Below are 17,241 nucleotides of genomic sequence, written 5' to 3' on the forward strand. Positions count from 1 at the left end.
CATGAATAATTCTCTCCCTGCTTACAATATTCAAAGTCTAATCCACGACTCAAAAAAAAGAAGACTTCTGAACGTTAGCTGCAGCAATGCTGCTTATTTACCCCTGCATTGGCTTAAATGGGGCCAGATTTCATCCCAAAACTGCAATTCACACTTGCTTTGTTTACATTTAGTAATTGTTACCAGTGCAACTATATTATTCAACAACACTATAGCAAGGTCTTAAAATAGACAGAGCCTTAGACTTATCCTGAAATCATATTTCCCAACAAGCCTTCTTAAGAAAAGGTGCTCAGCTCCATCTGCTGCTAGATTTAGATTATTTCTAACAGGCTGAGGACTGCACAATAGAAAGGGATTTATCTTCCATTCTTTAAACATCTTATACATGTGCAAAAGGCAATAGTCCAAACTATGCAGATAGCTAGGTAGATAAGTATCAAAGTGGAAGCCATACATCTTCCTCACGTATTCATTAACACTTGATTACCACATCTCATTACTGACCTTAGCAGTGGCACTTCCCATCCTGGAAGACCCATCTTCAACTCAGAAGTAATTTGTTGTACTTTTTCCTTGTTTGCTATTATAATTATAAACACAGAAGCCAAAGTGCACTGAAGCTAAACTGTCTTACAAGATTCAATTAACCATTTCAAATAGCTATTAAAAGTCACCAGAGGTGAGGGGGAAGCTAGTCTACTAAATATTAATATGTTAATTCTGACCCTGTAATACTATGAAAATCACCCACTAATTACATTGCTGGAAGCTATGGATCACTTTAGAGGTGAGTATTTTGCACTAGATGAGAACTATATTCTGTTAATACAGGAACGTATTCATTTAAAGAAAGTATTTTAAAATTAATTTAGAAGTTCCAAAATATATAATCATTATTGTTTCTTCCTTTAGTATGCACTGTTTGGACTAGTGAAATATTTCTAGCGAACATCCAGAAGAGTAAAGAGATATGTAAATGCTATTAAAATATAATTAAATATAAGCATTTACAGTTATAACATTCAGCATTAGACTTTTTGGGGGAAAAAAAAGAAAAAAAAAAGTCTTGCAATATAAACAAAATATACACTTATGTAAAAAAGATTTTAATCACCTGCCTAGCGTGACTTGTGTAACTTAACATATGACTTTTTTGTGTCACTGGAGGAATAGTAATCAACATAAATAAATCAATAAGGCCTTTAAAAAAGCTTTACATGCTATTCCTTTTTCACAGGCCTGATTATGATATTTTTACATGTCTGTTTCCTTTTATCTTTATGAAGCAGAAATGGATTTATACTGGAGTAATTCAAAATAGAGCAGAGACTGTGTACCTGGAGGCAGAGCTCTCCATGTACTTGTGTGAGGTTTTGTTCATCTAAGCCCAAGAACAAAGTGCTTTGTAGTACAGTAGTTTAGCGGAAAAATGAAATATTCTGAAACACTTTGGCTGTCAGTCACCTACCTTTAACTGTTTGTTACACTTCTATTCTCCCTGAGCTTGTCATCAGAGGAGACACTGATTTTTCTGGCACACTCTCCCTTTCCTCATGAACAAGGTAAATTGAGGCATCTACTTAGCACACTGAGAGGGTAAATTCAGAAACAAAACAAAATACTTTTTCCTGCTCATATGCTTTTTTTTTTTTTTTTTTTTAACGTGAATCAATCTAGGATAAATCTATTTACCCAAAATATGAGGTTTGTTTGTTTGTTTGTTTCTCGTTTTGCTTTTGTTGTTCAAATAACCGCATGGTTTGCAAACACCTTTCCAAAGGTCCTTTGCTGCCCTCATGTGTTTCTCAGGAAAAAACAGCTCAACGTCTCTGCACAGAAAAAGAAAGCTTTTCTGAGTGAGACAACAGCTTCTCCTGTTACGAACAATACACAGTCGATGGAAATAAAAACTGAAAAATAACTGAAGTTTGTTGAATTCTAAACAAGCCAATTGATTTACAAGAATGATTATATATTAAAAATAAGAAAATATCTTCAGTTTAAGGTAATCATGCTTTACTCATCCTTTATCACATTTAACTTCTTTCCTGTTCCATTATACCATCCTATGCAAAATAAAATCATGTGACCATTACAGTAGTAAACCCTCCTGTATTCTTACGACCACTACATCCAAAGCAATGGTTCACAAATCAAGCTTTCTTTTGACATTCCTTGTGAGCCACTGCCCTGCACTCCTCCCAAGGGTCTCTCCCAAGATGAAGACCCGGACAAAAGGGTCCAGCTGGTACTGCAACCCAACAGACACTATTAGTAGATGCCCAAACTCAGTTTTGCACTCAGAATTTGGCTACTGTGGTTCAGGCTCTTGTTAAAAGGGTTTCACCATTCACTTCCCATATTGCTATCTTTGTCTTATCGAGTTCCTATGCTCGTTATGTCAGCACAAATTTATAATAAGTTACTACAGTATCTCTTATGCCAGTCCTGAGTTTGCAGTGATAAAACATATCAGAGCACTCAGTAACATCTGTTTTGTTAAGATACTCTTTCATACTCTGGATATAAGGCATAAGTAGTGCTTATGCATCAAAGTTTGCAACAGTTCAGCTGAAACTCAACAGCAACTTGATGGGAGGGGGAAGGCAGAGCTGGATCATGATTAGCTACAGGTTTATTCAGCCCTGGACATGAGCTATGTGGTGGGATCAGATCAGAGTTTTACTTATACTGCCAGGAGGTTCCTGAACTGCCATGATTGTTTTATCATTAATCGATCTGCCAACGTATGAGTTCCTTAAACTGTTTCAGCTTCTCAGTAATGACAGTATGTTAACTTTTCTCTTTACTACAAGAGTATGCAGAACTCCAGGCTACGGAGCAGAATAATGATTTTTTTTTTATTATTTTTATCATTAAAAAAAAAAAAAACTTGTTCAGTAAGTGTGCAAATAAATACAAGTGCTCCTTTATCAGCAGGGTAAACTGGAAGGAACTGCTGTCCTCTCATGAATGAAGTAGTGGTTTTTGTTCTCAATTCCCCTGACAGACAATAATTCTGTTAATGTAGTCTCATTCCAGGAAAAAAAAAAAAAAATGCTGTTTAGTTGCTCACTTTAAGCTAGCAAACACAGCATCTAAAGGCTATTCAAGACCTGCACTGGTTTTGGTACACACATAAAAATCTTAGGTTGGCAGAATAAGATGGAATAAAGCAAATCAAAATAAACCAAAAATCAAATAGAAAATGTGATCTGAAACCCTTCCTTTGTTATCCCAATTTTATCATTCTTAGTCCTGCTTTTGAAAACCACAGTGATATGCACAAAAGCTTTTCAAGTACCATTCAGTAGTTTGTGATGTCCAAAAAGATACAGCCAACATCAAAATACTTCTACCATTCTAGTCACAGAAAACAGCAAAGTCCATTTTATGAGAGGGAGGAGGAAATTAAAATTATTATGCAACATGGAGGACTCCATAGTGCTTCTGATAGAAGCTATTTAAATTTAAATTTTAAGTTTTCCAGTCACACATGGTGAGGTGGCAGACATCAGTAAAGCAGTTGTATTGATGAAGTCACCCAACATCTCCTCAAACAGGAGTTAAAATTTTAATGAGAAACACTTCAAAATATAAAATAAAATAAAATAAAATAAAATAAAATAAAATAAAATCTCAGAAGCCAGCAAACCCAGGTATCGCAGGTATTCGAGCCATGACTGACAGGACAGGGAGTGGTGCAGCTTCATCGCCTCAGAGCCCAACAGCTGGGCTGTGAGCCCTCCCCAACCAACCCTGCACCCAGCAGGCACGCTCCACACACTGGAGCTGTTAGTTTGAAACCATTAGTTTTTCGTGTTTTACTTGCCACGACTGTATATACCTACCCATATAGAAATTAAATATCTGGGCCTCTTATGTTTCATACACTATAATTTCTCTTTCAAATTTGTATTATCAAGTAAAATGCTACATGCTACAAAAAATAGGTATTGGTGCAATGCTTTACAGAGTGCACAGTGACACAAAGTTTAGTGTTATACAGCACAGTTGTGACAGCAAAACTTCCCACTCTGTAACTTAAACTTTCAGTATTCAGTAAACTCAGAGCTGCACGTTTTGCTGCTGCTACCGTGGGACAGGGCGTGTGTTTTCATGTTGTTGTAGTAAGATGGTGGGAGAAAAAGTAACAGAGGCAACTGAAAAGTAATACATTAAGTTTAAACACAGCACTACTCTATTTACAAACATTGAATATGTAAAGCACTTGACAATGGAAATAAACAAAATAGAATTTTGTTAATTTACACCTGCATAACAAAAAGCTTTAGATGCCAAACACTAACCTGCTTTCTTTAATATCAGCATTTGAATAGTCTCTAAAGAAACAGATCAGCTGCCGCGAGCATATGCAGTTAGTTTCTTTCAAGGATTTTCTTCTACTGTAACAGGTGTACTGGATACCAAAGGCTGTGGAGATTGGCTTTGTAGTACACTGTAGCTCTTCACACGCCAATAAAGCCTTCCCATGCTAAAGACCACAAACTAAGCTGCCTCAAGGAAGTAACTACTCCTTCTCCTTCCTAATAAGAGCCCAGTTTGTATGTATCAACTCATTTTCCTGTCAGGGAAGGCCTTGCACTGGTTTTCAACCTCATACTTAATTGAACGCTCAACTTCTCTTTTCCCCTAGTTTTTGTCCCTGAAGCCTGCAGCTGTTGTTTCACACACCGGCACAGCCTGCCTGCTGCACGGCACAGCTCTCATACAGCCTCACGGCTCATCTCCCACACTGAAAAACACCGCTTGAAACACGAGTTTTTTTGCAGGAGCTGCCAAGTACCCGAAACTCAGCAAAACCCGGTCGAGTGCAGCAGTACCAGCCCAGGACCACCTGAAGCAGCACGCCCGGCCCCTTGGGGGCGGCAACCATCTTATGCCCCGCCCGCTCTGCCCCGCCTCACGGCGGCTGGAAGCCTGTGGGCTTGTAGGGTCCCGCTGCGGGACGAAATGGGGGCTGCGTTTGGGTAGAGGCTTGAAAAACAAAAGTCTTCAGACCTCCATCTTCCCACAAAAATAACCCGACTGCAAGCCCTGCGGGGAGCAGGGGGGTGTTCCCCCTCGGCCCCACCCCGCCATGACATGGCCGCCGGGGGCGGGGCGGCGGCGGGGAAGCTGGCAGGGAGCGGTGTTCCGCTACCCGCCGTGGCCTGGGGGTCCCTCAGCGATGGTGCTCTTGTGCTCCCTGCTGTGGCTGGCTAGCGCCACTGCCCAGGTGCCTGCTGGCACCTGGCGTGGGGAGGAGGGTGACGGTGGGCCAGGACACCCTCTGTGGGATGGAGGCGGCCGGGAGAGGGAAGCTGTGGCGACGGCGGCCCTGCGGGTAGGTGTCCTTGCATGCCCCTACCCTCGCGATCCGCGCTTGGTAGCGGCTACCGCTGGAGGAGGAGGAGGAAGAGGAGGGAGCAGTTGTTGCTGTTCTTCCTTCTCCGTTTCGGACACGAGGTGTCAGCCTCCCCCCAGGTGCTCCCTTGCCTGCCGTGCTGGGGTGCCCGCTCTGACAGGGCAGGGAGACTGGGGACCAGCCTGGTGCTAGCCCCCAGCGGGTTCGGTGACTGTTTATGGTGGTGGGACTAAAAGTAATCCACAGGCACCTTTGGGCTTGGGGTGTGTTCCTGCCTCCCTTGTGCCATAAACCAGCACGGGCCAACCGATGCCTTCTACTGAAGGGTACGTGATGAAGGCTGGGTTATGTACGCAGAGGAGATGGTGTTAAGTTTTTCATGTTGCATGTTGAGCTTTGTCAGCAGAAGTTGCATGGGGGTCAGATCATCTTGCTTTCATATTTCAGAAACTTGTTTTTTTTTCAGAGATCTAGGTTCCCTGATAAGTTTAGGTTTCTGAAAGTCTTTTGGCCATTGTACAGCCCTTTTGTTTTATACAAACATAAAACAAGGCAGGATTAAATCTAATCTAAAGACAAGATGTTTTTACGTATCTCTGAACCGCAAGGTTAGTTGTGCTGTCAAAGGGCATCAGATGAGTTTGACACAATTTGTTCTCAGCTTATTTGTTTGGCTTGCCTTGAATCACGTTCCTTCCTTCTGTATGCTTTTAAAAATGTTTCTTGGTATCTTTCTTGGAGTTGAAATTAGTCATGGCTTTGGTTTGATAGGAATACAGGATGAATCTGGGTTGAATCTGAGGTGAACAGCTGTCTTGTTATCCAAGTTCATGTTTACTGTTTGTAACCTTTTTCTGCTCTTACGGTTTTGTCACTACTGGTAACTTAATAATGTCCACAATACCTTTGTTTTTTCTTTAGGAAAGCGCTAAAAGAGTTAGATTTCTGAATTCATCGTCAAATGATAACTCATCTGCTTTCTATGGAATAAACCAGTTTTCTCATCTGTTTCCTGAAGAGTTCAAAGGTACAGTTTTTGGCTGCTGCTAATGTCTTTCCTGTTGTTTTTTTCTTACTCTTTTCCAGAACCTTGTATTTTTCACATTTACAGATTCTTCCAGTGCTGCTAATCAGCTAGTTTACAATGTCTGGTACCAAACTGTAAGTACTTCTGAAGGATACAACAATCCTCATCATGTTTCTCTGGTCTTGCAAGATTGAATAGCTTAGAGCCTGAGTTTGATTTAGCATGCAGACTTGTTCTTCTTTCTTTTTTCTCACAGGGCCTTCAGACCTTTTTCAGTTACAACGGTTGTAAAAACGAAAAATAGTCAATGTTCTTGAGTAGTATTAAGTTCCTTTTCCCAATCCTAAGACAAAATGAGCTATGATGCAAACAGTGCTCATCAGTTAAAGGCTGTGCAATTATAGCTATGACTATCAGGAGCGATATGGCAAGCTTCTTTTTTTTTATTTTTATTTTTTATTTTTTACTGAGATTTGTCTGTTACCTAACCTGATTTTTCACTCTACAGTTCAAGTCTGCTGTTAGATACCGTACTATTCATTGGAGTGATTTCAAACCTCTTTTTGATTTTAAATAACTAAAGAGCTTTTTTCTTAAGTGAAAAACTTACAAGTTGAGTGTGTTTCAAAATCTTTAATTTTTCATCTTTTTTTTCCTTTTTTTTCTGACTAAAATAAAGTAATATTTTCAGTAAGTAAAATATTGTGAACATTCTAGCAAAACTTTTTTATTATTGATTAGCTTCAGTAAGTCTTCATACTCTGTACTCACATTCTCCACATGGAATATTTCTCTTCTTTCTAATAATGTAGGTATACTTAAATTCATTCTGGAGTATAATCAGTATTTTAAAAGACATTAATTTCTCTGTGGATTTCAGAATGAGATACAATCGCACGATTGTAACTACAGATAAAAGTTACCTTTATGGCTTCTAAAAAAAAAATTTTTTTTTTTTTGAGTTACTAAATTACTAGATTTATAAATGTTTGTATTCTGTGTTTAGCTATTTACTTAAGAAGCATACCTCACAAACTTCCCAGATACATAAAAGTGCCAAAGGGAAAGGAAAAACCTTTGCCAAAGAAGTTTGACTGGAGGGACAAGAAGGTCATTGCAGAAGTGAGAAATCAGCAAACAGTAAGTCCTGGTGTTTTCCTTTCCTGATTCTCAAGCACTGCTCAGAGGCAGTTCCAGCAAGTACATGTACAGCAAGCACAATGAAGGGAAGGAAAGGAAAGGATCAGCACTACCTCAAGACTCTTGGAGCAGTGACACAAGTATGGCTAGTTGAGCATATACAGAGTAGGATTAGACTTAAAAGCATAAGATGGAAAAGTTGTTGTGTATTTAGGAATTGTGCAATTGTGAATTTTATGTAATATGTTTTTGGATCTAGTTAACTAAGTCTGCAAATATTTTGCACTATAAGTATCTTGTATTTTTCTGGAGAGACTGAGGTAGATTCAGTACTTGACATCTTGTCCCCTGTACACCTGGGTACAGATCCCTTGCTTGGAGTGCCCATGGCTGGTCAAGACCAATATCTTTACCGTGAAATACCTCAGGAGATGTACACATGACAGGAAAATAATGGAACCCAACTGATTACAGTTTATCCCAAATTGACTATAGGCCTGGTATCTTGTTAGTAGGGTAAGAAACAACTCAGCTTTTGAATCCCCAATATATTTCCTGCCTGTGCTTCACCTAGACCATGCCTAGGAATAACCTGTACTCTCTATTTGAAACATCACAATTTAAGGAGCTGAGAACTATAATATAGGTTCTGTTACCAGTTAAGATTTTTCCTCTTGCATTGAATTTGAATTTACTGTTTCTTAAGCTGTAATCTAATATAGTTTTGGAAAAATCTGTAGTCTAAAGAAAGCCATAGACTGTCTCCTTAAGTGCCTCCCTTTCAAAAACTTACTAAGATGGTTAAAAAATAATTTCTTCCTGAGCCTCGGTCTCTAAGGAAATACATATCCCACAGTAAAAAGCATCTTCAGACCTAATTTAAAGAGCTGTTTTTTATCATAGCAAAAACAAGTCAGGAAGGAATCCTTAAAATAAGATACTGATAATGTATTTCTATTTTTCATAGTGTACTACAGGAGGGGAAAAAAAAAATTAAGGCAGTAGGAAAGAAATTTAACCAGACTTTAAAAATATTGATTTAAGATGATGTAGTAAATGAAGAGCCCTGGAAAACCCTTTTAACTTTTTTTTTTTTCTCCATATCAGACTTGAAAAACAAAGCTGACTTTTTAATTTTCTTCTCACATTTTCCTTCTCTTTGTACCAGTGTGGAGGCTGCTGGGCCTTCAGTGTTGTGGGTGGTATAGAGTCTGCCTATGCAATTAAAGGAAATAACCTGGAAGAACTCAGTGTACAGCAGGTTATTGATTGTTCATACAATAACTACGGTTGCAGTGGGGGATCCACTATAAGTGCTCTGAGCTGGCTGAATCAGGTTTGAAACTTTTCATACATCTTGAACCCTTCCTTAGTTTTCATATTGGCTTTTTTTTTTTTTTACTGGGGAAAAAATGATGGGGAAGAGTGAGTGTATGCTTTACGCACACACATGCATATATAAGATACATATACTTTTATATAAAAAAATGGATGAGCTATGTGTATGTATATGTGTATATGCATATACGCGTGTATGTATTTGTATGTATACATGTATGTATTTAGTCTGGAATTAAGCATTGCTTCAAGCAGAATTGAAATTTGAATTTTAGCATCTATATATGTTGCTTGTGAATATAATAATTCAACTTACAGGTCTGAGAATAATGTTCTTCGAGAGGTGCAGTATTGCCACTGAACTCAATTGAAATAACAGACGTACAGTACCGGTGTAGAAGGAGCCATTTATTTAAGTGTCATTATGTGGATTTGAGTGTCTGATTTAGGCACCAACATCTGGGGAAAAGGAGGGATGTGGAGATTTTCTGTTTTCAAATTTCTGTGGTTTTGTTGCAAACACTGTAAAATCATGCAGAAGTTTGGGGATCTCAGAATAAAATTGACCTCATTTATCTTTGTATCACTTGCAACCTGAAACAATCAAAATGCAGCCATAATTTCAAAAATTAATTTTACTTTACCTGTAGCTGGTACATTCCATTCTAAAAATGCAAAACGTGTTTATAATATGTGTAAGCAGAAACGTTTTAATATATTTTGAAATAAAAAGTACTCTCTAGGAAGTCAGTTTGAGTTACAAGAATATAAAAAGAATCCCTCAGTTTTTATTTTTTTTTTTAAAAAGGCTGATCCTTCTTTTTAAGGAACTCTATAATTCTACCCGTAAAGATTCATATAATCCCTACTAGTAGTAGTCTAGATGACTTGTTTATGTTTGCATTTCGAGAAAGATAGAGGATATTCACCTGGATTCCTCCAAAGCAAAATTACCTCTTGGCTGACAGCAGAGGGCCTACAAGTGAATTAGACTGGAGAAGACAGTATCTCAAAATACCGTATTGCAGAAGACAAGTACAAAAGGTTGATAAAATAGCTTTGCAGCTGGACTTTGAACCATGGCATCCATAATGCAGTTATATAGTGGCATAAATATTTGAAGTCAATAGCAGAATTGGACTTAATTTCAGATTTTTTGTATAACTGTACATGGGATGTTTGTGGTTTGTGAACTGTTCCAAAGAAAGGATAATTTTGTGTGGATGTCATTTGGAGAGAATGAAGGAGCGGAACATCTGAATCCCTTCTGGAACTGTTTCTGCAAATAGAGAAACTACAGATAGTAAATATCTCCCAACATCATATTCTTATTTCTAATGTCACTAAGAACATACTGTATTTTGAGTCAGTTCTGTGGTTGGTTTCAGTGCCTGGTGTGATCTGCATAGAGCTAAAGTCAAACACATTAAATTCTCATTCATTTCTCTTCTTGCAGACAAAAGTAAAACTTGTGAGAGATTCAGAATACACTTTTAAAGCTCAGACAGGACTGTGCCATTATTTTGGTCACTCAGATTTTGGAGTTTCAATAACAGGATTTGCTGCATATGACTTCAGGTAACTGCTATCATTTTTTTTTATTTGCTAGTTTCTTTATTGGGATACTTAATTTGATTTTGATTAATGTGGTACTGTGCAAGTTGTTGTTACTAGCACTGGACTTTTCAGATGAGATTAAAACGGAGGTACTAATCTCTTTGAAATAAACTATCAACAGTCATAAATGTTCTTCTCCGAGGAACTGTAACCCTAGAATCCAGGCCATTGTTAGTTTTAAGACGTTTATATTCTTTCTAATTAAAGTTTTGAAATTTCAGCTGATGATTGTAAAAACATGGAAAAACTGCTTGAACCCAGTTGCATAAAAGCATCTAAATCATAAAAACATAGAATCATTTAGGCTGGAAAAGACCTTCAAGATTGTGAAGTGCAGCCGTCCACCTAACACTACATGTCCACAGCTAAACCAGTGCCACATACGCACACCTCTTAAATAGCTCCGGGGATGGCATAAGCAGTTTATTTTCCCCTCCCCCCATGTTTTCTCCACTAGTATTTCCAATTTTGTGAGTTGGGTCACTTAAAAAAAACACAGGAGGCAATTTAATAAGTAATTTTAATGGCACAGTTTGAAAACGTCTTGCTGTTTTGTAGTTCTACTGCTAGGTCTTTCCACCAAGAGTGGTAAGGGTCGGAGGTAAGGGTCGGAGGTGGGAGTCCTGTAACAGCAGCTGCGCTGTCCGACCAAGGCTCTATTCAGCCTAGCATCATATTTCCAGGAGTAGATAAAAGTACTTAGGAACCAGACAGAAATGAACAGGGTGCGAGTAGCTACCATACTTTCTCAAAGCATCAGTGGCTCTAAGGCTCTCTGAGCCAGCCTCGTCTTTCTTCCATAACCCTCAGTGTATTTTGTGAACTTTTCCAGATGCCTCTTGGTTCTATATAAACTTGCAGCGCACACAGCATCTGATGGCAAAGAGGTTAGGTTTCACAACCTAAACACGCACAGGAGGAAAAACTATTTCTGTTAGTTTCGAACCTGTCTCTTAGTTTCATTTCATTCCCCTACTGCTGCTTCTGTGGGGGAGAGGGGGGGGGCATGGAGGATAAGTAATGGTTATTCCTTGTCTACCCTTTATCTGTGTACAAGCTTCCCAAGGAAATCCCCACTCTTCACAAATACCTGCAATTTATAGCTATTAACCATCCTCAACATCTATGGCAGCGTGTTGAAAACTGATCCCTGCTAATGACTGGTATCTGTTCCTTCTGTCTGCTAGGTTTCATGTAGGTGATTAAAATCAGAGAAGATGCAAACGAGACAGTACTGATTTGGTTGGTTGGTAGATTTATTTATTAATATATTTTGAGGCAAATTCCTCTTATTTAGTCAGATGTGGGGCTCGTTGCAGAGTTTTCTGTGGATTGTTTGGTTTCTTCCCCACATTTTGGAACATTCTAATCTCTTTCTACAGAAAAGACAGGAATGAGTGAGTGAGTATGTTTGTGTGTGTGTTTAAGGATGTTTTTGAAACTCACACATTTGAAGTAGTTTGCCTTTTTTTATTGTTCATTCAGGTTCAGTAATTGTATATCGTCTCTATTTAGATCGTCTCTATTTAGATAATGGTGATTTTGCCCAGGGGCAGAAGATGCCTTTGTGTGTTTTTACACCTACATAAGAGGGACTTTCTTAAAATAGTGATAACAGTAGTTTTGTTTTAATTATTACCACTGTTGTACTTTCATATGTATAAGCAGACCTTCAAAACTATCATTTCTTTTGAAGGCAGGGGAATATATAAGGTCAGACTTGCATCATGCTGAAGTGAACAAAGCTTAATAAAAACTCCTGTATTCTTAAGGAAAATGCACCCCAAGGAGATCTTTAAATGGAGAATTTTGTGGACTAATTGCATGCTAAAATAACGAAATTGAAAGCTTTGACTTTCCATGTAGTCAGTGGGAGGAGATGAAGCCTGCTTTTCTGTGAAGGCACTCATATTTGTTGTTGGAGTCTTGGTGGTAGGAGTACTTATTCAGAGACTCTGTAAACAGTTAATGTTTAAACCTTTCCCCTTAATATGGAGGTATGCACTAGGTTTGTTTCAGGATCTAGGTAAGGGTTTATCAATAAACATGAGTTATTTTCTTAAACGTATCTTTCTTTTGAGTGTGGCTGGATGGGGCAAGTACTACAGCAACTAATAATTTGTGGGCACTAATCATGTTCAAGTTAGAAAGCTTAAGTCAGTGTCTTTAAATTAGGTCTTTTAAATTGGCTATCTTTAAATTGGAACCATGAGTCAGTAACAGTATATCCTATGACTTTAATCAGAATTTGTTGAAAAACTTAGGAAGTATTCAGTTAGTTCAGTATTTATCTGCTTACATACCCACATCCTCCTCCAGTCTGTGACTTAGCAAACAGTATTGTCAACGGAATTCTGTAAATGCAACTGATAGCTTTTTAGGCTTTTGTACTGAGAAACATTGTTTCTAATTTTTATCAGTACAATACAGCTGCATACTGAACTTCAAGACAAGAAATATAATTTATCCAGGAAGCGAATTACTGCCGGATATAAGGAACTAAAACCAATTATAGCTTTGCCACTCTGTGTATGCCAAATTTAGATATTACAGATACCATGCAATGATAAATATTTCCTCCTATAATACATTACATAAGTAAAATTATATGCAGATGCTAATGGCAAATATCTGTTACTGGTAATGTCCTGTGTTTTGATGTGTTTGAGATACATCATACATAACAATGCACTAAAATATGGAAGAGGTACTTCTGTACGTTTGAAAATTAACAGGCAATAACAATGTAGACTAATGGTTTGTCCAAAGCTGATTTTTAATTGAGAGGAGTGGTGCATAAAAGGTACATGGTGTTTAGGGTTGCCCACCAATTTGACCCAGAGTTTTTTAATAGCATCATATCTTTTGATCAGCACCTTTTCCATAGTCTGTGTGCCCTATTTTTATGTTACTGCATTGTAAATAAAATTCGTATTTATTGATGTATGTTATGTAATGTGTAGCACTCACAGGGAAAAGTGTAATTATTTGATTATTAGATCATACTTAAGTCAATTACTACCTCTCAAATTGCATTATTATGCTAACTTTAACTGCATTATCACTCACTTCTTTCGCAGTGGCCAAGAAGAGGAAATGATGAGGATGCTTGTTAACTGGGGTCCTTTGGCAGTAACAGTAGATGCAGTTAGCTGGCAGGATTATCTTGGTGGGATCATACAGTATCACTGCTCCAGTGGACGAGCAAATCATGCTGTACTTATCACGGGTTTTGACAGAACAGGTATGTTTCCATCAACTGAGTTTCTAGGTTTTTGCATTCTCTTACTTGCAACTTGGCCTCCTGTAGTGCAGGTGATTACAATGCATTATGCTTCAAATGGTTGCGCTTTTGAGAACTGTTTGATTTGGTGTCACCTCAATTCTGGAAGTGAGGTCTGCTCCCAGGAAAGAACCTCTTCTTTTCCTTTGGTTCTGTGGGACTTCATGTCCTTGTAAAGACAAGGACATGAGTATCTATGTCTTTACCCTAGCAGAGGATATGTCCAGTCTGTTCAACGCTGGTGTATTAGCTGCCTTCTCTGTGAGCAACAGTAGGTTTGTCTGTACTGTCATCCAATCAGCATCCTATGAGACACTAAAATGCTAATCAAAGAATGTTAGATTCTTATTTTTTTATGCTTCCCAAATCTCATGTTTGTCTCTTCTTTATGAAAATGTCTTTTGCAGGTAGCATCCCTTACTGGATTGTACAGAACTCCTGGGGACGTACATGGGGAATAGACGGTTATGTTCGTGTTAAGATAGGCAGCAATGTCTGTGGTAAGTCTGATGAAAAATAATGCAAGTGGTAAAGGCCATATATGTAAGTAAAGTGATATTATGGGATCCTCACAGAGGAAATACAAATCATTGCTATGCTTTAAAAAAGGGTAGATGAGTTCAGGTAGAAAAATAGTCGCTGCTAGTTAACCGAACCATATAACATAATGTCCATTACTAACGTGTATGATTGAAAGGGAAGAGGATATCAAGGTTTAGATTGATTTTCAGCACCCAAATATCACTAATGCTGAATCCTCAAAAAAGAGTGAAATTTTGAACATAAAAGCAGAGGAAGGAGAAGGGTAGAGCTCAACTATAAATAGTGTCAGGCAATGAAGAAATGAGTTGCAGCATTTTTTGTTTGTTTGTTTTTTTTCCTGTCCCCACCCCAACAATTTACCTATTGTCAACATATGGAAGAGAGGGGATGTAACATGAATATCAATTCTGGTAACTTATTTCTGGTAGGTCTCTGTTTCTAAGACTTACTCATTTTTTCTTTTTTTTTTCATTTCACTTGCAGGTATAGCAGATACAGTTTCATCAGTATTTGTTTGACACTGGCCAAAGACCATGATTGTTATTTGCATAATTATTTGACATACACTGTATGTGAAGATTTTACTCCAAAGCAACCTTTTCTGAAGTAAGAAACAACTGTATGAGGAGGCCCTGATCTTAGGCTTTACAAGAATGGGTTTGGCTGGAGTTTTTAAAAGTGTTTTTATTTGGAATGTGTATCGTGTATCAAATCTCTCATGGAATAAGAAGACTTAAAATCAATCACAGAGTGTGCAGAAAGAGGTTAAAAAGATGGATTGGAACTGTGAATGTGAAACCCTATCAAGGTGCTGAATACTAAAGAATACACTCCATAAAAATCTTGCTAGGAAAAAATTGATGACAAATAAGGAACTTGAATCCAATAATCAACAGTGTGATGGAGTATAATCCATGAACATAGAACATGAGATGAACTATGATTATGTCTGGTTTTATAGGGTGGGGTAAGGGGAGGTTGGAAGAAAACATTGTCTGTGTTATACTTTTATACCCATCTTGTCTTTTGTAGCACCTCGGACATTTTGTCTTCCTCCTTTTTGTGAAATTCTACATTTTCTCTAAAGCTAGAAGAATAGAGGAGGGGAATGGGTAGTCAGAGTTGTCTCCTTAGCACCCAGGGTCAGTGTAGTGCTGCAGTCCTTCCATTTCAGTCTGACACCTTTCTTGTATAGATATAAATTCAGAGCTCTTTAGAGTAGGGAGTGTTTTAGAAAGTGCCTGGCATGTCACAGTCTTCTGAATTAATTTGTTAGATGGATAGAAAAGCAAGCAGAAACTATATTTAGACAAACGCAAGACACTTCTAGTGGCTTAACATCCCATGCCTTGACAGGACATAAGTTGTTTGCAAATCAACTAATTCTGTCTTTTGATAGCTGTGTCAGTTCCACAACTCTCTTCTCTACTTCATGACTAACAGTGGAACCAGTGGCAAAGCATAAATGCAAAAAAATTGTCTATTATAGAAAAAATGATGGCAGTAGAGTGCTGTTGATATATTTGCCACCTTTAGAAATCAGCAATTACAGAGTACTCCAAGTAGGGTAGATGCTGAATTTCCCTACAAAATTATTGAACTTTATTGAACTCACAGGAGACTTGCTGGGAACCAAAGAGTGGTTCTAGATTTGCTGACCTGTATAACTGCAGTTGGAGACAAATGTAACTAGAATTGACAACTAAACATGCACTTTCAAAGTGTTCTGTCATCTGGAACTCTTTACTTGTATCACTGATGAAGTGCTACTAGGAAAAGTATTGAAGCAATTCTGTAATTTTTGCACTCATAGTACCATGTTAATAGGTCTCTGTAGTATAATCCTTTTGTAACAGATGCCATGAATGTTCATAATTGTCTGTGTAAATATTGTCGTTTTAGTCCTTCTACTTTGAAGGACTTCTAATATTTTCAGTGGAAAAAAAAAAAAAGACCAAGTACTATGTTTCACTACTTCAGATTCTGCTACTTACCAAGTTTTACTGGCTGAAAACTTCATATTAACCAAAAGGAGAAGTCTTCTGTAGTATTGCCTTAGCAGATTACAAACAACAAATAGCACATTTCCCTAACCAGAAAAAAAACAGCTAAAGTTCTAAATTGACATTAATAAGAGTAATGTTGTTATAGTAGTATCAAACAAAGTTTCATCTGTGCTTTTGAAGCCGTACAGCCAAGCCTAAGTACCTAAAAAGCATTATTAGACCGAACAACTCAACAGAAATTAAGGCCTGCGGTGTATGCGTATTTCCAGGGAAAGCATTTATGCAGATGAGAGTCCACTAATGAGATGACGACCCAGCTCTATCAATACCTTATGGCCAAAGTCACTTCACTTTTATGATATAACAATTTTATCTTTATTTTAATGATATTTTGAATAAAAATAATAAAAAAACCACTTTAAATTTCTGCCATACTGTTGTTTGAACACTGCTTGCTTTAGAAGAAGACTTAACAAAAGAAGAGCTTTAATACTGCTTTATTTAAAGTGCGAAGTACTTACTTATATCTACCATTCTTAATGCTGAGTATTTCTACTGAAGGGATTTACATTCATGCGTAATACAATTCGGGAGGTTTGGGTTTCCACAGATTGAAGACTTAATATTTTTTCAAAATGTAGCTTTTGAAAATCTTAACCCAAAATTACTTTTGAAATTCCACTACTGCTCAGAAATTAATTTTCTTTTGAAGCTGATGAGAATAATTATATCTTTGACTCGAAGAATTAAATTACTAAAGGCCATTAGGCAAACTAACACACAACAATATGTACAAATAAGACATGATTGTGATAATTCATTATAATTTGCTCCCTTTCCATAAGTGTGGGTTTTATTTTCAACACTTCTGCTAAGTTAAACTGGCCACTGATTTGAATTGGGTTATCATTTTAGC

General features: G+C 37.7%; 1 protein-coding gene across 2 annotated transcripts; it reads left to right on the forward strand.

Annotated features, from left to right (window-relative positions):
* Positions 1-4,924: 4,924 nt before the first annotated feature.
* CTSO (cathepsin O) lies at positions 4,925-16,756 on the forward strand. 2 transcript variants are annotated; one of them, XM_035548651.2, is made up of 8 exons: positions 4,925-5,350; positions 6,293-6,398; positions 7,405-7,538; positions 8,707-8,874; positions 10,333-10,454; positions 13,574-13,737; positions 14,184-14,276; positions 14,803-16,756. In XM_035548651.2, exons 1-8 carry the CDS (start codon positions 5,105-5,107, stop codon positions 14,835-14,837), a joined length of 1,068 nt encoding a protein of 355 aa, XP_035404544.1. In that variant the 5' UTR covers positions 4,925-5,104; the 3' UTR covers positions 14,838-16,756. The 2 variants fall into 2 exon arrangements, with proteins under 2 accessions (XP_035404544.1, XP_035404553.1); XM_035548660.2 differs by lacking the exon at positions 8,707-8,874 and having other exon boundaries at positions 5,026-5,350; positions 14,803-16,719.
* The last annotated feature ends 485 nt before the right edge of the window (positions 16,757-17,241 follow it).

The sequence above is a fragment of the Cygnus atratus genome, chromosome 4 (genome assembly GCF_013377495.2).
Source record: "Cygnus atratus isolate AKBS03 ecotype Queensland, Australia chromosome 4, CAtr_DNAZoo_HiC_assembly, whole genome shotgun sequence".
Taxonomy (NCBI): Eukaryota; Metazoa; Chordata; class Aves; order Anseriformes; family Anatidae; genus Cygnus; species Cygnus atratus.